General features: G+C 37.9%; 1 protein-coding gene across 1 annotated transcript in view; it reads right to left on the reverse strand.

The window, feature by feature from the left end:
• The window catches only part of DTNB (dystrobrevin beta), a 983126-nt gene that overhangs the window by 281554 nt on the left and 677111 nt on the right, over positions 1–24461 (reverse strand). Inside the window, exon 12 of the mRNA XM_053709466.1 lies at positions 11357–11446. Within this exon, the coding sequence (XP_053565441.1) occupies positions 11357–11446 (90 nt within the window). The remainder of the gene's footprint in view (positions 1–11356; positions 11447–24461) is intronic.

Consider the following 24461-nt stretch of genomic DNA (forward strand, 5'->3'; position numbering starts at 1 on the left):
TACATAGATTATGTTTTCTTTCATGTAATTGGCAAGAGTCCATGAGCTAGTGACGTATGGGATAGCAATACCCAAGATGTGGAACTCCACGCAAGAGTCACTAGAGAGGGAGGGATAAAAATAAAAGCAGCCATTTTCCGCTAAAAAAATTAATCCACAACCCAAAATATAAGTTTAATCTCATAAATGTGAGGAAAAAACTTAAATCAAAAGCAGAAGAATCAAACTGAAACAGCTGCCTGAAGAACTTTTCTTCCAAAAACTGCTTCCGAAGAAGCAAATACATCAAAATGGTAAAATTTAGTAAATGTATGCAAAGAAGACCAAGTAGCAGCTTTGCAAATCTGATCAACTGAAGCTTCATCCTCAAAGCTTTAACCCCTTCGAGACCGAGAAATACTTGCCCAAAGTACCAGAGCATTTTTAAAAATTTTGCTATCACTCCATATAAACAGAAATACGGCCTTGTTTTTTTTTTTTTATTTACCTATAAAAACTATATATTATTCTTAGTAGACAACCCAAGATATTGATCTAGGCCCATTTTGGTATATTAAATGCCACAGTTTTGCCGCAAAATGTGATAATTTTAAAACAAATCATTAACTATTTCACAAAATGTGGGTTTCACACTGAAATCATTTACATACCTTGTGCACTCATAACACAAGGTTGCAAAAGCTTCTCTGGGATCCCCTTTGTTCAGAAAGAGCAGATATGCATGCTTTGCAATTGCTTTTAAGTAATTAGAAGGCTTGTAATTGCAGCTGCGCACCCCACGTCTAATATTTCTGGCAGGGGTTAATCAGGTAGTAAGGTTATTTTTAGCTGCAGTGTAGAGACCTGACCCCACCAGCTTCCTAAACCCTACCTGAACCCTTTCAAACAGCTCTCTTCACTCCCTCACAACCCCACTGGTCACCACCATCTTAGGTACTGGAAAACAGTCTGCCAGTATGCAGTGTTAGACCCTCACTGATCCCACCTAAAAAGCATTTTATGTTGTGTAGTGATCCCCTCTGCATCTCCTCCAAGCAATCATTATTTGCCCCCCCCCATCGCCAAAACTTAGGGAACCCATCCCTCTCTCACCAAACATCTTTTCTGTAGCATAGGGAACACCCTCCCCTCCCTCCCCACTCCTGCGATGCGCCATCCACCTGCCTACTTCCCATACCACCCATGGGATGACCGCAAGCGATATCGGCAATCTTCATATGGTTAAGGGAGCAGGATCAGTTCCTTACCATATGAAGGCTGATGCCTTCTGCTCTGGCTGCAGTCTCCGCTGTCAAAGGTTACAGCGAGGACCACATCATGAGCCAGAAAGTTGGACATAGGTACCTACATCCAAATGGCTAAAGGACATCAAACAACTTGTAATTGTGACTTTTCTGTTGTCTTGCAATAGATTAACATCAGTCAAGTGTGAAAGTTTTCAGATCAGATTACCACCTTGTTTGCAGCAATTGTTTTATAATAGACAAACATCTCATGCAACTTGGCATATTTGCAACTGCATTATATAAGGCTAACCACTGTTATTTTGTAAACACAACTTGAGGCCCATTAGGGACAGATACACTATGTAGCAAGGTTAGTATAGCCTGGATCAGAGTCTCAACCACAGAATCTGAAAGCCCCATCTCCATGCCATTAAGCTTAGAGACTTGAGATCCAGACGTAAAAATGGACCTTGAGATAGAAGATCTGGACACAGAGGAAGAGGCCATGAAGGGCAACTGGACAGCTGCACTAGATCTGCATATAAAACGCTGCAAGGCCAAGCTGGAGAAATCAGAATTACTGATGACTCCTCTTGCCTGATCTGGGAAATTACTCTGGGAAAAAGAAACAGAGGCGGAAACACAAGCATAAAGTGAATGTAAATTTTTATGCTAAAGTGCCCAGTTTTTAAGAAACTTTTTAAGAACTTACCTGATAAATTAATTTCTTTCATATTGGCAAGAGTCCATGAGCTAGTGACGTATGGGATATAGAATCCTACCAGGAGGGGCAAAGTTTCCCAAACCTCAAAATGCCTATAAATACACCCCTCACCACACCCACAATTCAGTTTAACGAATAGTCAAGAAGTGGGGTGATAAAGAAAGGAGTAAAAAGCACCAACAAAGAAATTTGGAAATAATTGTGCTTTATACAAAAAATCATAACCACCACAAAAAGGGTGGGCCTCATGGACTCTTGCCAATATGAAAGAAATTAATTTATCAGGTAAGTTCTTACATAAATTATGTTTTCTTTCATGTAATTGGCAAGAGTCCATGAGCTAGTGACGTATGGGATAGCAATACCCAAGATGTGGAACTCCACGCAAGAGTCACTAGAGAGGGAGGGATAAAAATAAAAACAGCCATTTCTTGCTGAAAAAATTATCCACAACCCAAAATATAAGTTAATTCTCATTAAATGAAAAGAAAAAACTTAAAACATAAGCAGAAGAATCAAACTGAAACAGCTGCCTGAAGAACATTTCTACCAACTGCTTCTGAAGAAGCGAATACATCAAAAACGGTAGAATTTAGTAAATGTATGCATAGAAGACCAAGTTGCTGCTTTGCAAATCTGATCAACTGAAGCTTAAAAGCCCACAAAGTGAAGACTGATCTAGTAGAATGAGCTGTAAATCTCTGAGACGGGGCTTGACCGACCCCAAATAAGCTGAATGAAACCAAAGCTTTAACCACGAAGCCAAGGAAACGTTAGAAGCCCTCTGACCTTTCCTAGAACCAGAAAAGATAACAAATAGACTAGAAGTCTTCCTGAAATATTTAGTAGCTTCAACATAATATTTCAAAGCTCTTACCACATCCAAAGAAAGGAAGGATTTCTCCAAAGAATTCTTAGGATTAGGACACAAGGAAGGGACAACAAATTCTCTATTAATGTTGTTAGAAATCACAACCTTAGGAAAGAATTTAAATGAAGTCTGCAAAACCGCCTTTTCCTGAAGAAAAGGCAGAAAGGAGAGTCACAGTAAAGAGTAGATAATTTAGAAACTCTTCTAGCAGAAGAGATGGCCAAAAGGAACAACACTTTAAAAGAAAGTAGTTTAATATCCAAAGAATGCATAGACTCAAATGGAGGAGCCTGTAAAGCCCACAAAACCAAATTAAGACTCCAAGGAGGAGAGATTGATTTAATGACAGGCTTGATATAAACCAAAGCCTGTTAAAAACAGTGAAAATCAGGAAGTTTAGCAATCTTTCTGTGAAATAAAAACAGAAAAGCAAAGATTTGTCCCTACAAGGAACTTGCAGACAAAACCTTATCCAAACCATCCTGAAGAAACTGAAAAAAATTCTAGGAATTCTGAAAGAATGTCAAGCGAATTTATGAAAAGAACACCATGAAAATGAGTCTTCCAAACTCGATAAATCTTTCTAGAAACAGATTTACGAGCCTGTAACATAGTATTAATCACGGAGTCAGAGAAATCTCTATGACTAAACACTAGGCTTTCAATTCCCATACCTTCAAATTTAATGATTTGAAATCCAGATGGAAAAAACGGACCTTGAAACAGAAGATCCGACCTAAATGGAAGAGGCCAAGGTTGGCAACTGGACATCCGAACAAGATCCGCATACCAAAACCTGTGAGGCCATGCTGGAGCTACCAGCAATACAAATGACTGTTCCATGATGATTTTGGATATCATTCTTGGAAGAAGAGCTAGAGGTGGGAAAATATAAGCAGGTTGGTAGCACCAAGGAAGTGTCAATGCAACCACTGCTTCCGCCAGAAGATCCCTGGACCTGGACAGGTACCTAGGAAGTTTCTTGTTTAGATGAGAAGCCATCAGATCTATTTCTGAAAAAAAAACACATCTGAACAATCTGAGAAAACACATCTGGATGGAGGGACCCCTCCCCCTTATGTAAAGTCTGACGGCTGAGATAATCTGCTTCTCAATTGTCTACACCTGGGATATGTACCACAGAAATTAGACAAGAGCTGAATTCCGCCCAAGAAAGTATTCCAGATACTTCTATCATAGCTAGGGGACTGTGAGTCCCACCCTGATAATTGACATATGCCACAGCTGTGATATTGTCTGTCTGAAAACAAATGAACGGTTCCCTCTTCAACAGAGGCCAAGCCTGAAGAGCCCTGAAAATTGCACGGAGTTCCAAAATATTGATTGGCAATCTCGCCTCTTGAGATTTCCAAACCCCTTGTGCTGTCAGAGATCCCCAAAAAGCTCCCCAACCTGAAAAGATTTGCATCTGTTGTGATCACAGTCCAGGTTGGACGAACCAAAGAGGCCCCTAGAACTATACGATGGTGATCTAACCACCAAGTCAGAGATAGTCAAACAATGGGATTTAAGGATATTAATTGTGATATCCTTGTATAATCTCTGCACCATTGATTCAGCATACAAAGCTGGAGAGGTCTCATATAAAGACGAGCAAAGAGAATCACTTCCGATACTGCAGTCATGAGACCTAAAACTTCCATCCACATAGCTACTGAAGGGAATAATAGAGACTGAAGGTTCCGACAAGCTGAAACAAATTTAAATTGTCTCTTGTCTGTTAGAGACAGAGTCATAGATACTGAATCTATCTGGAAACCTAAAAAGGTGATCCTTGTCTGAGGAATCAAGGAACTTTTTGGTAAATTGATCCTCCAACAACGTCTTTGAAGAAACAACAGTAGTTGATTCGTGTGACATTCTGTAGAACGTAAAGACTGAGCAAGTACCAAGATATCATCCAAATAAGGAAACACCGCAACACCCCGCTCTCTGATAACAGAGAGTAGGACACCAAGAACCTTTGAAAAGATTCCTTGAGGGGTCGCTAGGTCAAAAAGGAAGAGCTACAAATTGGTAATACTTGTCTAAAAAAGAGAATCTCAGAAATTGAAAGCAATCTGGATGAATCGGAATATTAAGATATGCATCCTGTAAGTCTATTGTGGGCATATAACGCCCTTGCTGAACAAAAAGCAGAATAGACCTTATAGTCACCATTTTGAAAGTTGGTACTCTTACATATCGATTCAAAATTTTTAGATCCAAAACTGGTCTGAATGAAATTACTTTCTTTGGGACAATGAATAGATTTGAATAAAACCCCAGACCCTGTTCCTGAAACGGAACTGGCATGATTACCCCAGACAACTCCAGGTCTGAAACACACTTCAGGAAAGCCTGAGACTTTACCGAGTTTGCTGGAATGATTGAGAGAAAAAAATCTTCTCACAGGCGGTCTTACTCTGAATCCTATTCTGTACCCCTGAGAGACAATATTCTGAATCCAATGATTTTGGACCGAATTGATCCAAATATCTTAGAAAAATCTTAATCTGCCCCCTACCAGCTGAGCTGGAATTAAAGCCGCACCTTCATGCAGACTTAGGGACTGGCTTTGATCTCTTCAATGACTTGGATTTATTCCCATTGAAGAAGGCTACCAATTGGAAACAGATTCCTTGGGGAAGAATTAGGTTTCTGTTCCTTATTTAAGAACAAAAACGGTTGGAAGCTTTAAATTTTACCCTTAGATCTTATCTTGAGGCAAAAAAACTCCCTTCCCCCCCAGTGACAGTTGAAATTATTGAATCCAACTGAGAACCAAATAATGTATTACCTTGGAAGGAAAGAAATAGCAATCTGGACTTAGAAGTCATATCAGCATTCCAAGATTTAAGCCACAAAGCTCTTTTAGCTAAAATAGCTAAAGACAGAGATTTAACATCAATTTTGATAACAAGAAATTGCATCACAAATGAAATTATTAGCATGTTGAATCAAGTTAACAATGCTAGACAAATCATGAATTGATAATTGTTGCGCTAAAGTTTCCAACCAAAAAGTTGAAGCAGCTGCAACATCAGCCAAATAAATTGTAGGCCTAAGAAGAAGAACTGAAAATAAATAAGCTTTCCTTAGATAAGATGCAAGTTTCCTATCTAAAGGATCTTAACAAGAAATACTATCTTCCGTAGGAATAGTAGTACGTTTAGCAAGAGTAGAGATAGCCCCATCAATTTTGGGGATCTTTTCCCAAAACTCCAATCTAATTGCTGGCAAAGGATAAAAAATTTAAACCTTAAAGAAGGAATAAAAGAAGTACCAAGCCTATTCCATTCCTTAGAAATCATATCAGAAATAGCATCAGGAACTGAAAAAAACCTCCAAAATAACCACAGGAGGTTTATAAACAGAATTTAAACGTTTACTAGCTTTAAAATCAAGAGGACTAGTCTCCTCAATATCCAATATAATCAGCACTTCTTCAACAACGAACAAATGTACTCCATTTTAAATAAATAAGTAGATTTGTTAGTGTCAATATCTGAGGAAGGATCTTCTGAATCAGATAGATCCTCATCAGAGGAGGATAATTCAGTATGTTATCGGTCATTTGAAATTTCATCAACTTTATGAGAAGTTTAAAAAGACCTTTACATTTATTACAAGGCGGGATGGCAGACAAAGCCTTCTGAATAGAATCAGCAAAAAATTCTTATAAATTCACAGGTGTATCTTGTACATTAGATGTTAAAAGAACAGCAACAGGCAATTTATTATTACTGATGGACACATTCTCTGCATGTAAAAGTTTATCATGACAATTTATTACAAACCACAGCTGGAAATATAATCTCCATAAGATTACAAAAAATGTACTTAGCTTTGGTAGAACTGTTATCAGTAAGCAGGATTCCAACAGTGTTTTCTGAGACAGGAACAGATTGAGACAAAATGCAAGAGAAAAAAACAACATATAAAGCAAAATTATCAATTTCCTTATATGGCAGTTTCAGGAATGGGAAAAAATGCAACAGCATAGCCCTCTGATAGAGAAAAAAGGCAAGAGGCAAACAGCAATGGGGTATTAAATTATGAAAATATTTGGCGCCAAGAATGACGCACAGAGAATTTTTTTTGCCGCTAACAACATCCGGAAATGACACACTGGCATCATTGAATACGCAACCTTGTGAAAGGACTCAGCGTCGGAAATGACGAATTTGCGTCATCTAACTTCAAAAATGACGCAGTATAGTTTGGCATTTTGCGCCCTCGCAAGCATAATTCTGCCTGCAAATTTAAAATGACAGTCAATAGCAAAAAGACTATACCCTAGGTAAGAAATAAATTTTCCTAAAAAAAATGCATTCCCAGATATGAAACTGACAGTCTTCAAAAGGAAATTTACTGAAACCTGAATCATGGCAAATATAAGTACAATACATATATTTAGAACTTTATATAAATACATAAAGTGCCAAACCATAGCTGAGAGTGTCTTAAGTAAATGAAAACATACTTACCAAAGACACCCATCCAAATATAGCAGATAGCCAAACCAGTACTGAAACGGTTATCAGTAGAGGTAATGAAATATGAGAGTATATCGTCGATCTGAAAAGGGAGGTAGGAGATGAATCTCTATGACCGATAACAGAGAACCTATGAAAAAGATCCCAGTGAGGAAAACCATTGCATTCAATAGTAGATACTCCCTTCACATCCCTCTGACATTCACTGTACTCTGAGAGGAATCGGGCTTCAAAATGCTGAGAAGCGCATGTCAACATAGAAATCTTAGCACAAACTTACTTCCCCACCTCCATAGGAGGCAAAGTTTGTAAATCTGAATTGTGGGTGTGGTGAGGGGTGTATTTATAGGCATTTTGAGGTTTGGGAAACTTTGCCCCTCCTGGTAGGATTGCATATCCCATACGTCACTAGCTCATGGACTCTTGCCAATTACATGAAATAAATACTTACCTTTTAAACTTGACAGCCGCTCCAGCTTCCCCCGGTCGTCACAAGCCGTTTCTGACGTCAGAAATGATGGATCGGTCATCCACCAATCACGACTTTTCCCCCCAGGGGAATCAGTGTCTGATTCAATGCCGTGATTGGAGGAAGCCGAATTCCTCATTTTAGACCCAGGAAGAGGCTTTGCGACGGTCGGAGGAAGCTGGAGCGGCTGTCAAGTTTAAAAGGTAAGAATTTTTTCACAACACAAGTGAAATGTAAATTTTGATGAATTAAAGTGCCCCCGTTTTTAATTGAATTTTTAAAAACCGGGCACTTTAGCATCAAAATTTACATTCACTTTAAAGGACCAAGCAGCTACTAGAGCATCCACAAACTCTGACTAAGGATCCCTGGACCTTGCAAGGTACCTGGGAAGTTTGTTGTTTAACCGAGAGGCCATCAGATCTATCTCTGGGATCCCCCAAAGATGCACAATCTGATTGAAACCATCATGATGGAGAGACCATTCTCCTGGATGCCGAGACTGCTACAAATGTCCCTGCAACACCCAGGAAAGGCTTGTGAATAAAAACCCATCAGGTGAAAAAAGATTCACTACCTTCACTCCATACACAACTCTCTGACAATCACTGCACATTGAGGTTAAATGAGAATCCCTCTCAGTGAAGAATAACATGCACACCTTCATTCTTCACCCTTCTCCAGTGGAGGCAAAGACAAGACTAGTTGATTGATGCAGGTAAACGTTAAATGAACACAAAGAAAGTAATCAGTGGTGAGAGAAAGTAAATCAGATGCAAAGTAGCCTTTTAAAATCATGGTGATAACCTATACTATTCAGCAATCAGTTCAACATGTTCTGCCTGATTATTATTAACCCTTTGAGTGATAAGCTGAATTTAATATTTTTCTGTTTTTTACTATTTTCAAAAAAACATTTTTTTTTTTTTTACTTTTTCCCCCAGATCCCCAATACTTATACCATTGGAAAGATTATGCGATTACCTTTCTAATGGTGGGTCTTGGGGGTCTGTAGCTGCTTAGATCCCTGAGATACAGGTTTCTAAGCAGCATGCCCCCTTTACCTATACTTTGTATTGACAATTTTAAATAAAGTTGCGCAGTGACATCATCACGTCATTGCACGTGACATCAATGCATGTAACGGGAAGCCCCGGCGATGCCTGCCACTATGCAGGCCCGATCGCCGAGTAGCAGCAGGTGGGGGCCCCCAGATTGCAAAAACGGTTGTTGAGTGCTAATGACGACTCTGAGCCGTTATTAGCACTCAAGGGGTTCTTAATAATACCTAAATGCTGCCCTTTCATATTAATTTTAGAAACATTTTAAGTACAATGTCCTCAAGCGCTTTATGTCCTTTCATTTATTACACATATTTACTTAAATGAAAAAACGAAATAAAACGCAGTATGAAACCAGTCTCCTATGATTTATAATTATTATTATTATGGTCTGAAACAAACAAGAGAGCCACATCTAGTTACAGTATGTACAAGAACGTTAAATGTTCGGCTTTTGTACCTTCCCAGAATGAAATGAGAATAAAGGACAGAACAGTGACTGTGATCATGTGATCACAAATACTTTAAGATCCGTTTGTAGACTAATTGCAGTCTACAGTGTTTAGAGATAGGCCTTTCTTAGACCAGAGATAATTCCTCCTGGCGGGATAGCCGTGCTACCAAAAAGGACAGGTTTTCCGTATTTGATGCATAGCTTTGTTTGATGTGACGCACAGCTGTATATATGGCCTTCTGTGTCAGAGTTTGTTTATATCGTTTCTGTAACCTGTTGCTCCTACCTCTGTGATTAAGCAAATAAAGACATGGGTTCCTGAATTTGTCTTGTCCTGTGCTTATATTAAAGCACAAAAGAAAATATTTTGCAAACATAAAAACAAGTTTCAGTAAAAAAAAGTCCAGATATTTATTATAAGGTTATCAAACATTTCCAATCATATTCAAGGTCAGATCTGATGTGTTTCCTCAGAGATCACAATTACCTTCAGAGGCTAATATTTAAAGGGGATGGAGTTTGTCCCTTGACCAGTATCAAAGAAAGGCTTAATCAATGTACTTATATTACCCTAGAAGACAGTGGCTACTAACATTACTTTTTGCATATTGTGTAGGATAAAGATAACCATATTCTTTGAAATAGAGGAAGACATTAAAGCTCTTATCTAGTCTACTAATGTACAACAGGAGACTAACAGCAGAGAACAGTACAGCTCTGCAGCAAATGTTAATAACCTAGGATGATGGGTCCAGGTTTATGGCCAAATAGCAGAAAGATAGCACTGATTACTTGGTACCACAGACTACTGTGCCAAACTCTTAAACATTCAGAAAAGTCCAGCCGGGAAAATGTCACCTAAATATTACAAGTGATCCAGATGAGTTGTTACCTTCGCAAGACTACAGCAGGCAATGCTGGTGAACACCATCTACCATTTAAGCACACAGCAACAAGAGACAGAGGCTTACAGGTAAGTGTGTGTGGTACCACGCGTGAGTGGAGGACCTTAATATGACCCAGATTCAGTGCAAGCTAGTACTAAGCTGAAGCATGAAAACCTGGCACATCTACAGTTCAATACGCCACTCATGGACACCTGACAAGGCTGAACAATGACAAATGTTTGACCACATATACATCACTCACAAGTGGCTACAATCAAGAGGTCAGTTCAACCTGTGGAACTATTAGTGAGGAACCAATATCAGCAGAGATTACCTGTTGCCCTGCATCAGCTGGTAAGTCTAGATGGCATCCATGCAGTAGATCAACTTAATGCTGAGATAAAGGCAGCGGCATGAGAAATACTGCACCCCGCATTAGCTGAGGAGCAATCCTAAACTGCAGAGTGCAACAAGAACTAGTAAGTCTGTTCAGGGTATACGAGATGCAGGAGGGCATCAGGTGTATACCCAAAACACAAGGAAGACTATGCCCTTCAGATGTAATCAATCTACCAACTGAACTAACTGGGACAAATTGTGTGAGTTCACAGAGATAAATGATAATAGTGTATATGTAAAGTGCTACTTTAACACATCTCTCGTGTGTCCTGGCACAGCTAGCTCTACAGATAGACCACACCATCAACTCATAACACTGTTGCCTCTTCAGTATGGACAAACAATATTAACCAAATCAGCTATATCAAACAAACTGTCCCATATACTTTATTGGTACATTTTGTAGAAAAAGTCTCGATAAGCTTTTCTGAAAACAATAGAACGTGTACAAAACAAATAAACGACTACCCAAGTAGCAGGTACACTTAAATGTGATGACTGCAAAAAAATAATAATAATAATAAAGAAAAAAAAAGACATTTTATATTCAGATAACTTGCTAAGGGAAAATGTGAACAGATTAGTTTTTTAAGCAATTTAAATTATTATTTTTTTGGTCAGGATTTAAAATACACACTGAGCATCCTGTGTTAAAGATGTTAAAAACAAAACAAATAAATAAACAAATAAAACAAAAAACAAACATATAAATAAATAAACATATTTGTTTCACTGTAAATGAAATACAAGGCTTCCTAACACTAACCGTGTCCCATTGCGAAGTCGTGCCACACAGTCTGCTATCAGTGCATGTTCATCTGGCAATCGACTGGCAGTGTCCGTGCTGTTTTGTAACCTAGTAACGATCAGAATAAAGAAATAAAAAAAAATGTTAATGGAAAAAAAAAAAAGATGTAGTAAATGGCTTTGCTGTCCTATGAACCAGAAACACCAAGAAATAAAATGCTGGTTCCCTCAGAAGCAAAGAGAAAATGGTTTACATGAAAACAACACAAAGATGAAATATTATATGTTAAGGGAAAAAATGAATAGCTGGTGAGGAAGTATCTTTTTACATCTATATCATCTATCATGGAGTTAGATAGCTACAATAATGTAATTATTGCAACTCAATAAAAGCCAGCGCCAGTTAGCAAAGACACCGCGGGGGATATTGGAGCAATAGAGCCGCAATGTTAAAACGGCTACACGCAAGAGCTTGCATACGTCTAACTACATCACTTGGTCACTATCCCAATTAAGATATGAAGCAGCCTTTTCACACAGACAACCCCTGAACACAAAACATAGCATTTCTAACATTCTACAGCAAATATAATTATATTACTGAGCTGTCAGTGAAAGTCACAACGCCTAAACACATATTGCACATAGTAAAAAATATGAAATGCAAAACGTGTACTGAGGAAGACACAGCAAAAAATATTTGTTTAAAAACAACAAATTAATACAGAAGATAAAAAAAATAGCAAAAGCAGGAAAGCAATGCCAAGCAAGAACAAAAGAGCCGTACTACCCTGTATTATAAAACCTTATGTTGATGCACTATACAATAATGTCATCATATGAAATAATAGTGAGTTATCAATAAACCTTATTCTTCATTATGAGCAGCAATTCAAATCCAGTAAACAGTTCTCAAGTGATAATATTGCAAAGAAGAATTTTTCCAAATACAAAGATAGCACAAAATAAATAAATAAAACATATTCTTACTAGGGCTGACCCCATTCCTTTTGAAAAGTTTATCTAATAATTTTTCTACATAATTACTATGAAAGTGTGCGTGGCTTTTTGTAGATAAATAATTGCATACGCTTTTCTAAAGGATTGTAAATGCCTCAGTATTTGTGTTTTCTTATATCATTATAAAATACAACGTACATATCTCATCCCACAAGTTAATAGTGTTACATATATCAGGGTATTCAGGAGACTATCAGAGTGATTATCACATCACATGTGTACCATACAGTGTACAAACAGAAGACTTCACCCTTCTTCCCAAAAGTTTGAATTCATAATTTTTTTTTAAATTTTCTTTTTAATAACTGTTACCATTACAGGTTCAAATCCCCAACGCCACACTTTATCATTCATATTTAAAATTAAAAACTAATATTTCCCCTCCAGTAATTCACAACCTTCTTTGCCTGCATTTGTGGTTTGCTTTTTTATTGTCTAAAATGTGAATCATATATTTTTATTTTAAAACAACTACTGCCTTTCTGATTACAGTACTGTGCTATCTATCTGATGATACTGTGAATACAAAACAAATAAAACTACCTTTAGGTTACATGTATAAACTGTATTATGACATGTAAATATTACCTAAATGACACTGTTGTTTACACTTGGTCCCATCCCCTCTACAAACTGTATCATTTTACAGATGCAAATATTCAGAAATCCACACCTTTTCTGACCCCAAGCTGTTTGGTCAAATGGTTTTCTACCTGTATTTTTTACTACGGTGAGTTTAGACAGGGGTAGGAACACACAAAAAGTAGCAAAATGGGTTGTCACCTCTGCGTGATTTTTTTTTGTAAATGTATAAATTATGGCATTTTTGGCTATTTCGTTTTTCGGGGGTTTTTTTGCCTGTTATTTTTGGTAAAATTATTGTGTTGCATATTTCAAATTTGATGCTAACCTAGAGCTGCTGTTTAAGTTAATTTCTTGACATACTGTTTCTCATATAATAATAGTTTACTAGGACTATACTTTATCTGGATAATTGGTAAAAAAAACAACAACTATTAAATCTGATTCTGTTGCACAGAACTAAATACAGAATAATACCGTATATTGATATTTAATATTGTTTTAAGTAGGGATGCACCGAAATTTTGGTTGCAGAAACATTTTGCCCGAAAATTATATTATGTTTTTTTTTTTGCGGTAAAATTATTGTGTAGCATATTATTGTTTTAAGATATTTTTGTCCAATTTTAGTGTTACTTTCAATAACAGTGTGGTTATTTTATTTTAATGGCTTGCAGGTTTTCAATTCAGAATAATTCATTAAATAGTCAAATTACACAAAAAAATAAATTTTTTTTTTAAATAATAATAAAAAAAAGACATTTTTGATTTCAGTTTTCGGCCAAGTACATCCTGGATTTTCGGGTTCGATTTCAGTCCAGAATTTCCATTTCGGTGCATCACTAGTAAAAGTATATATAATATTTTTATTAGATATTTTATCCCCACTAATTTTCTAGATACATTGAAAGATGGTTGAAATTAACACAAACATTACATTTTATCTTCTGATTTTCAATTTGTAATTTTGATTGAATAACACAGATATGGAAGGGTAGTTATCAACGTGTCTACCTCAAATACGCTGGAATTCCGCAGCGTATTTGAGGCGAGGCTGATTCACCTTAGTTATCAAGCCCTACAGACCGGCAAAAGTAGAATATAGTGACGTAAGCTTCGATCCGCCGGACTCAGTCCGACACAGATCGATTCTTACGTCACTCCAGATGCACTTGTGTGGCACAATCTGACTACTTTTGCTAGTTATCAAAAAACTAGCAGGTACGCTCGGCACTTTTCCAGCCAAGCGTACCTGGTTTTCAAACCGCCGCCCTGGAGCCGGCGGATCCCATAGGAATCAATGGGAGTCTGACCATAGCGAAAGTTTATGTTCGCTGCTGCCAGACATCCCATTCATTCCTATGGGAGCTGTCTACACCTAACACCCTAACATGTACCCCGAGTCTAAACACCCCTAATCTGCCCCCCCTACACAGCCGCAACTAAATAAAGTTATTACCCCCTAAACCGCCGCTCCCTGACCCCGCCGCAACTATATTAAACATGTTAACCCCCTATACTGGCGTCCCCGGAGTCCCCCGCAACTAAATAAAGTTAGTAACCCCTAAACCGTCGCTCCTAGACCCCGCCGCAACTCTTATAAATGTATTAACCCCTAAACCGCCACTCCCGGACCCCGCCGCCACCTACATTATACCTAGTAACCCCTATCCTGCCCCACTATACCGCCGCCACCTATAATTAAGTTATTAACCCCTATCCTGCCGATCCCGGACCTCGCCGCAACTAAATAAATAGTTTAAGCCCTAAACCGCCGCTCCCGGACCCCGCCACAACCTATATTAAACTTATTAACCCCTAATCTGCCCCCCCTACACCGTCGCCACCTATAATAAATTTATTAACCCCTAGCCTGCCCCCCCTACACCGTCGCCACCTCTAATAAATGTATTAACCCCTATCCTGCCCCCACCCTACACCGCCGCCACTGTAATAAAATGATTAACCCCTAAACCTAAGTCTAACACTAACCCTAACACCCCCCTAACTTAAATTTATTTAGATTTATTTAATTAATATTTAACTCTTATTAACTAAATGAATCCTATTTAAAACTAAATACTTACCTTTAAAATAAACCCTAATATAGCTACAATATAAATTATAATTATATTGTAGCTATCTTAGGATTTATTTTTATTTTACAGGCAACTTTCAATTTATTTTAACTAGGTACAATAGCTATTAAATAGTTATTAACTATTTAATAGATACCTAGTTAAAATAAAGAGAAATTTACCTGTAAAATAAATCCTAACCTAAGTTACAATTACACCTAACACTACACTATACTTAAATAAATTATTCCTATTTAAAACTAAATACTTACCTGTAAAATAAACCCTAAGATAGCTACAATGTAATTAATAATTACATTGTAGCTATTTTAGGATTTATATTTATTTTACAGGTAACTTTGTATTTATTTTAGCTAGTTAGAATAGTTATTAAATAGTTATTAACTATTTAATAACTACCTAGCTAAAAGAAATACAAAATTACCTGTAAAATAAATCCTAACCTAAGTTACAATTAAACCTAACACTACACTATCATTAAATTAATTAAATTAATTAGCTACAAATAACTACAATTAAATACAATTAAATAAACTAACTAAAGTACAAAAAATAAAAAAAGCTAAGTTAAAAAAATAAGTTACAAACATTTAAAAAATATTACAACAATTTTAAGCTACTTACACCTAATCTAAGCCCCCTAATAAAATAACAAAGCCCCCCAAAATAAAAAAAATTCCCTACCCTATTCTACATTAAAAAGTAAACAGCTCTTTTGCCTTACCAGCCCTTAAAAGGGCCTTTTGCGGGGCATGCCCCAAATAAAACAGCTCTTTTGCCTGTAAAATAAAAATACAACACCCCCCCAACATTAAAACCCACCACCCACATACCCCTAATCTAACCCAAACCGCCCTTAAATAAACCTAACATTACCCCCCTGAAGATCATCCTACCTTGAACCGTGTTCAGCCAGCCGTCCACCGATGGAACCGAAGAGAAGATCCGGAGCGGCAGAAGTCATCATCCAGGCGGCGCTGAAGAAATCTTTCATCCGATGAAGTCATCATCCAGGCGGCGCTGAAGAAATCTTCCATCCGATGAAGTCATCATCCAGGCGGCGTCTTCAATCTTCATCCATCCGGAGCGGAGCCATCTTCAGAGGAACCTACGTGGATCCATTCTCTTCTTCCCGACGACTAACGATGAATGATGGTACCTTTAAGTGACGTCATCCAAGATGGCGTCACTCGAATTCCGATTGGCTGATAGGATTCGATCAGCCAATCGGAATTAAGGTAGAAAAATTTGATTGGCTGACTGATTCAGCCAATCAGATTCAAGTTCAATCCGATTCGCTGAACCAATCAGCCAATCTCATTGAACTTGAATCTGATTCAATCAGCCAATCCGATTTTTCTACCTTAATTCCGATTGGCTGATAGAATCCTATCAGCCAATCGGAATTCGAGTGACGCCATCTTGGATGACGTCACTTAAAGGTACCGTCATTCGTCGTCGGGAAGAAGAGGATGGATCCGTGTAGGCTCCTCTGAAGATGGCTCCGCTCCGCTCCGGATGGATGAAGATTGAAGACGCCGCCTGGATGATGACTTCATTGGATGGAAGATTTCTTCAGCGCCGCCTGGATGATGACTTCATCAGATGAAAGATTTCTTCAGCGCCGCCTGGATGATGACTTCTGCCGCTCCGGATCTCCTCTTCGGTTCATCGGTGGTCGGCTGGCTGAACACGGCTCAAGGTAGGATGATCTTCAGGGGGGTAGTGTTAGGTTTATTTAAGGGGGGTTTGGGTTAGATTAGGGGTATGTGGGTGGTGGGTTTTAATGTTGGGGGGGGGTGTTGTATTTTTATTTTACAGGCAAAAGAGCCGTTTTATTTGGGGCATGCCCCGCAAAAGGCCCTTTTAAGGGCTGGTAAGGCAAAAGAGCTGTTTACTTTTTAATGTAGAATAGGGTAGGGAATTTTTTTATTTTGGGTGGCTTTGTTATTTTATTAGGGGGCTTAGATTAAGTAAGTGTAAGTAGCTTAAAATTGTTGTAATATTTTTTAAATGTTTGTAACTTATTTTTTTTTTTTTGTAACTTAGCTTTTTTTAATTTTTGTACTTTAGTTAGTTTATTTAATTGTATTTAATTGTAGTTATTTGTAGCTAATTAATTTAATTAATTTAATGATAGTGTAGTGTTAGGTTTAATTGTAACTTAGGTTAGGATTTATTTTACAGGTAATTTTGTATTTCTTTTAGCTAGGTAGTTATTAAATAGTTAATAACTATTTAATAACTATTCTAACTAGCTTAAATAAATACAAAGTTACCTGTAAAATAAATATAAATCCTAAAATAGCTACAATGTAATTATTAATTACATTGTAGCTATCTAAGGGTTTATTTTACAGGTAAGTATTTAGTTTTAAATAGGAATAATTTATTTAAGTATAGTGTAGTGTTAGGTGTAATTGTAACTTAGGTTAGGATTTATTTTACAGGTAAATTTCTCTTTATTTTAACTAGGTATCTATTAAATAGTTAATAACTATTTAATAGCTATTGTACCTAGTTAAAATAAATTGAAAGTTGCCTGTAAAATAAAAATAAATCCTAAGATAGCTACAATATAATTATTATTTATATTGTAGCTATATTAGGGTTTATTTTAAAGGTAAGTATTTAGTTTTAAATAGGATTCATTTAGTTAATAAGAGTTAAATTTATTTAGATTTATTTAATTAATATTTAAGTTAGGGGGGGTGTTAGGGTTAGTGTTAGACTTAGGTTTAGGGGTTAATAATTTTATTAGAGTTGCGGCGGTGTGGGGGGGCAGGATAGGGGTTAATAAATGTATTATAGGTGGCGACGGTGTAGGGGGGGGGCAGATTAGGGGTTAATAAGTTTAAGATAGGTTGCGGCGGGGTCCGGGAGCGGCAGTTTAGGGGTTAAACTATTTATTTAGTTGCGGCGGGGTCCGGGATCCGCAGGATAGGGGTTAATAAATTTATTATAGGTGGCGGCGGTATAGGGGGGGGCAGGATAGGGGGTTACTAGGTATAATGTAGGTGGCGGCGGTGTCCGGGAGCGGCGGTTTAGGGGTTAATACATTTATAAGAGTTGCGGCGGGGTCTAGGAGCGGCGGTTTAGGGGTTAGTAACTTTATTGAGTTGCGGGGGGCTCCGGTATAGGGTGTAGAACAGTGTAGTTAGTGTGGGTGCTTAGTGACAGCTTGTCAATAAAGCTGTCAAAAAGCCGAAGAGCAGCGAGATCAGATGAGTGATAACTCTCACAATCCGCTGCTCATCGGCCCATACTTGGTGCGCGGCTTTTTGACAGCTTTTTTGATAACTTAGGCGAATGTATTCAGGTCCGCGGCGGCGATGGTAGGCGAGCTTAGACGAGTGTATTGGACCGGCAAAGGCAGGTAAAGTAGACGGCTTGATAAGTACCCCTCATGGAATATTAGCTTTTGGTGTTTTGGGAAGTAGAACTGATGCTTATTGTGGAACAATGAAATGTGTTGACATATTTAGGAAATAATTACTCATATGCTGTTGATTGGCAAGGGTGTTATAGAAAATTACACTCAAACACACACACTTGAGTTCTAAAAGTGTTTGATCTGCTAAAAAAAAATGCTTACCTAATAAATTAATTTATTTCATGATGTTGAGTCCATAATTTATCACGTGTAGGGAATATTCCCCTCCTGCCCGCCAGGAGGAGGACAAAGACACCCCAACACACCAGAGCTTTAAATTCCTCCCACTTCCCATAATCCTACATAAAGCCAAGTTGACAAAGAAAAGAAAGATAAAGTGGGGCAAAGAAGTGCAAAACAAGTACTGCTGCCACGGGGCTCGTGGACTCTCACCATCATGCCAGGTAAGCATACATTTTGTTTTCTTTCATCAGATGGTGAGAGTCCATGAGCCATCATGTATGGGAAACAATACCCAAGTGGTGGAGTCCACAAGACCACTGTGAATGGGGGGTGGGGCAAACAGAGAAGGCATGACGTTATTATTCAGGCACTGCAGAACTTTCTTGCAGTGATAAAATTCAGAAAAGTGTGAAATGTAGACCACATAGCAGCCTTGCAAATATGGTCAATGGAAGTCCTCATTATGAAAGGCCAAAGAAGTGTCAACTACTGTAATGGACTGAGCTTTAATAGGCTCAGTTTGAGTTTTCCCTATGACCAAATAAGCCTTGAAAATTAAGGCTTTTACCAAGCTGCTAAAGTAACAGCCGTAACTTCCTGATCATTGTGAGGCCCAGAAAAAATGAACAAAAAGAGAAAAAGAACGCTTGAAATTTTCTGTGGCTTCCACATAATATTTGAAAGCTCTTACAAAATCCAAGTTGTGAATAATACACTCCTTAGAATTCTTAGGAGCTGGAAAAAAAAAAAAAGGAACCACAATTTCTTGATTGATGGTATCTGTAGATACCACCTTGGGAAGAAAAGAAAAGCTAGTGCGAAGAAAAGCCTTATACTGATGAAAAAAAATCAGAAAATGAGGTTTGTATGACAAAGCAGAAATTTCAGACAGTTTTCTAAAAGAAGAAATAGCTACAAGAAAAGGAACCTTCTAAGATAAAAGCTGAAGGTCCAAACCATCACCGGCTCAAAAAGAGTAGATTGAAGAACCCGCAAAACAAAATTAAGATTCCAAGGAGGAAAAAATGGACAAATAACTGGTTTAATTCTGATCAGAGCCTGAAAAAAAGGCCTGAAAGTTAGGAATTTTAGCAATTGTCTCTTGAAACATAACAGAAAGAGCTGAAGTCTGACCCTTCAGTGAACTTGCCAATAAACATTTATCTAGGCCTTCCTGTAGGAACTCAAGAACTCTAGGAATTCTAAAAGAAATCCAATGGTAACCTTTGTGAGAACACCACCCAAAAAAGATTTTCCCACACATTATGATAAATATGTCTGGTAACAGTTTTCCTAGCCTGAATCAGGGCATGAATCGATTTGTCAGAAAAAACTGTGAGAGACAGAATTAAGTGTTCACCCAAAATGCAGTTAAATTAAGAATTTTAAGATCATGATAAAAGAAAGGAGAGAAGAGCAAGCCTCCAAGGATTAAAACGAAGACATCTGCACCAGATCTACAAACCAAATACTGTTTGATGACAAAACAGAAGCAACCTGGATTGGTGAGGCTTGTTCCTGCTTGATTTTGGCTATCACTCTGGATAGCAACACAAACAAAGGAGAAATGTAAATCAGGTTGAATGACAAAGGGACCACATGGACATCTATCAAACTTGCAAGAGACCTGCACATTACAGAGACAGTTTGTGATTCAAATGAGAATTCATGAGATCTATCTCCGGCAGACCCCAACATTTTACAATGTGGTCAAAAACTTCCTGATTCAGAGACCATTCCCCTGGGTGAAGAGACTGGCGACTGAGAAAGTCTGCCTCCCAATTGTTCATTGATGCAAATAATTTCAACTGCTGTGGTTTCCCCAGAAACAAGTTCTGAGAGATTATCGCACTAAAAAGCAGTGGAGACACAGGGTACACTTACTGCAGGTCTAAACATAAAACCTGCAAGCTGAAAGGATTGCCTATGAAAACCTTCAAGTTTTCTATATAAAGGATCCTTAAAGAGGAACTCTCCCAAAGGAATAGTTGTACTCTTGGCAAAAGTGAAAATAGCTACCTTAGGAACAGTTTCTTAAATCTCTGTATTAACAAAAGGGAGACGAAACATAGATTTAAATTTGGTAAATGGAACAAAAGGAACACCTGGCTTTTGACATTCATTAGAAGTCATTTAAGAAACTGAATCAGGCATAGGAAAAGAGGAAAGCTGCTTAGGAGCTGCCTTAAAAATGTATCAATCTTCTTAACAAGTTGCTTGACTGTAGCAGGACAATTCTCTACCTCTAAAGCAAATTAAAGTTCTGAAATAAGGCATAATTATGCTCAAGCCTGAAATGAAAGGACACATCCTCTGCCAAAGCAGCAGGGTCCTGAGACTCAGAGACACCATACTCAGAATAGGAGTCCTCAGAGTCAGAGACAACCCTATCAATGGGCAATTTCGAGGGGCTGCTGCTAACGGAAGTTGCAGAGGAGCTAAAGGCCAAAGAAAGACCACCTACAAATCCTTGCAAAAGTCTGCACTTAACAGTTGGAAGTAAGCAAGCTAAAACCTCAGTTATAGCAGAGTGAATGTAATGCTTATGTTTTGGAGAAACGTCAGATAAACCCTCCAGGGGGTAACTAATAGGGTGAAAACCCTTGCATACTATAAAGCACTGTAACAACCTGTTTAGGATAAGCAATAGACCTAACATATGAGATACAAAGCTGAGCAGGAGACACACATGAGAATCAAAGAGAATCTTGCAAAGGGAATAAAACCTACAAGGGGTTAAAGTAACAGAGGATCTCCCTTCCAAATGATTTGCTGACAGAGCAGAGGCCTGAGCTGCACCAACTTGCTCCGTAGTACCAGTAAGGCAAAAAAGCTTAAGTATCAGAGAAATACTGAAGCAAAGAAGCAGAATAAGAACACAAATAGATAACCATGAAGGGAAAGGCACAAAGTAAAACTGATTAACCCTCAAGAGGTAAACAGTAACAAGGAACTGTTCAAATGAGCGCTGAAAACACTGTCAAACAGTATAAAGGCTTATATAGCAAATAATGCAGCACATAAAAGGTTAAATGTGTACCCCAAATCTGAAGTCCAGTTCTGATGATCAGAGTGCCTCACTACCTCCACTGGTCCTTAGAACCTTCCTACATGCTGAAAATGTGACAGCAACACAGGAACAAGAAAATATTATAACCCCAAAAAGGTATGCTAAAAAGCACGCTAAAACAGTTAACCCTTAGAAAGCCTGCACTACTTGTGAACGCTAAAGCTAAAAACACGAAGGTAATAAGCAGAAATTTAGTGCAGGGGAAGAAAACAGCACTGTGTATAGCTCAGAAGCAACTTCTGAGCACACTAAGCCAAACATGCTAAACTTAAAGGAAAAGTTACCTTAAAAAGCAACGTTTTTTTAAGTGCTCAAAAGTGCTATAAAAACTTTAAGTATAAGTTGCGTTGTGTATAAATATGTCCCCAGGCTATGTGAAGCACGTGTTCATATTCATACTAATAGCCAGTGGGTTATGAAGGTGCAGGTACTCACCTCTCAGCACCTTCGTACACTGTGCTTACCTCAGCTGCAACAATTTGCTTCCAGTAGACGAGTGAATAGCAATTTAAGGAGCACAAAAAACATAAAAACTTATTTGCAGATAAGTATAGTCCCACTTTAAGGGAAGGCTCTTTAGCCTGCTGGATTGGGAAATCAGTTTATAAGAACAACAACCACATCTCTGTCCGTTTCATCAAGCAACACAGAGTGTGTGCATAAATGTGTTAGCGCTCCAAATCAGCTCCGTACATAGTGTAAAAAAGTTGGCATCTGCTTACCCCATACCATCTGGGCTGTCCGGTCTTTGGATAAGCTGGTCAGGTTTCCTTGTATCGCTGTAACTTTAGGCTCCCTGCTCTATGCAGGAACACTAGAGACAGCGGGAGTGTCTCGTTTCTCCTCAATTACCTCTTTCAGACGTCACTCGTAAGCGTGCCTTCCTATTGGCTGTTTGGCGCTGTCACTCCCGATATCATCCAATCCAGCTTGCAGGAGACTCGCTAGTTAGAAACAAGTCTGTAGCTGTGCTCACACTGAAGGTCAGGTATAACAGCAAAACAGAGTAACGAGGAGCACCAGCTGTGATAAAAGCCACTTTTATTTCATATTCACTTAAAACAAAGTAGTCAACATGACTGGCAATAAAACAAGGAGTCAGTTACAACTGACGCGTTTCGGCCCGTGGCCGTACTCCAAGCTGCTAACATACATAGAAACAATCCTTCTTTTAAAGGGAAGTGTTTACCTCCTATTGGTTAATTGTTTTTTTTTAACTCTTTGTGCATCAAGAGATTTCACCTCTATTGCGAGTTGAACACTAACAGATTTCTCATATGTACATTGCTGCCTACAAATTGCAGAATAGATCATATAAATTAAACGGAGAAATACATAAATACACCATTTTCTCAGATGCCATTTCACAACAATTTCCAGTCTTTTACATACTGTATGTTTTTCAAATACTATTTTTAACGTTTTTAAACATTTTCAACATTTAGTAATTCTGCAATAAGGTAACTCTGACTTGTTCCACTTATTTAATTGTCAATATGGGCACCTCATTAAATTTTGTTAGAACTTGTTAGGGACTTTTGAAATACAGGAATGAGGGGAATCAAAGTAGTTTGTAAGGTATTAATAATAAAGAAATTGAATGTAATGATTACGAATCAAGGAGGGAATAATGATGCATTTGCACAATTTCATATTTACGTAATGCTTATTTGATATTCTATATGATGAAGTCTTAATTACAACTCATAAAAACAACAGCAGCAAACAACATAGTACTAATAATGCCAATTTTGTATATTATTTTATTTTAATTCCCTATTGCTGCATATGTGTGTGTATTATTATGTTTACCAGAAGTTAATTAAATCATAATAAGAGTTGAAGCTTGTAGGAATTCTAGTTTTTTATTTAAAAAGCCAGAATACTTCATGCTTAGCAAGAATTCTTTCTCTATCCCATCCACGTTTGGGAGTGAAGGTTTTTTCAATGGCTGTCCATTTAAATGTGTTAGTACATTTGTTATGTGTCTGTACAAAATGCTGTACTAAGGGTGTACCAGAGGTTCCAACCCTAATACTAGATAGATGGACCTTACTTCTCTGGTCGTTAGACCTAAGTATTGTTTCTCATAGAGTGTACATGTTATTAACTATATAACAAACTTAGATCTGCAGTTCATACAGGATTTCTTTTGGAACCATTGTCCTGTTGCTGAAGATCTGAATGTATCACCCTGTTCAACTTTTTCACAAGCTACACAATTCCTGTTGCTACATTTGTACATCGCCTTTTAGGATAGCCAGGATGATTCTGGTGAGCTAGATTGTTTTAAACTAGTAGCTGCTACAATGTTGCCTATGGTGCGGTTTCTTTTATAGGCAAACCTACATCCCTGTTTTGTGATCTTTTTTAGATCATCACCCGCTGTTAACATGGGAAGGTGACGTTTGATTATATCACATATTTCAAAGTATTTTTCTGAATATTCAGTAATGAACATTAAGTTCAGATCGCCCTTACTTCCCTTGTTAAATTGGTTTTGTTTTTAGGGGGTCCCCTTGTGAGTAGATCATCTGTTTGTTCTCTCTACTGATAATTTTGATTCCTCAATTGTCTTATTGTTATACCCTCTCTCTTTCAATCTTTTCAAAAGGTCTTCGGAGTGTTTTTTATAGCTTTGACTCTCTGAACAGTTTCTTTTTTAGGCTGAGAAATTGGCCTTTTGTTATACCCCTGAAGACCCTTTTGGGGTGGCAACTGGTCGCATGAAGAAGGG

This window comes from Bombina bombina, chromosome 4, assembly GCF_027579735.1.
Source record: "Bombina bombina isolate aBomBom1 chromosome 4, aBomBom1.pri, whole genome shotgun sequence".
NCBI lineage: Eukaryota > Metazoa > Chordata > Amphibia > Anura > Bombinatoridae > Bombina > Bombina bombina.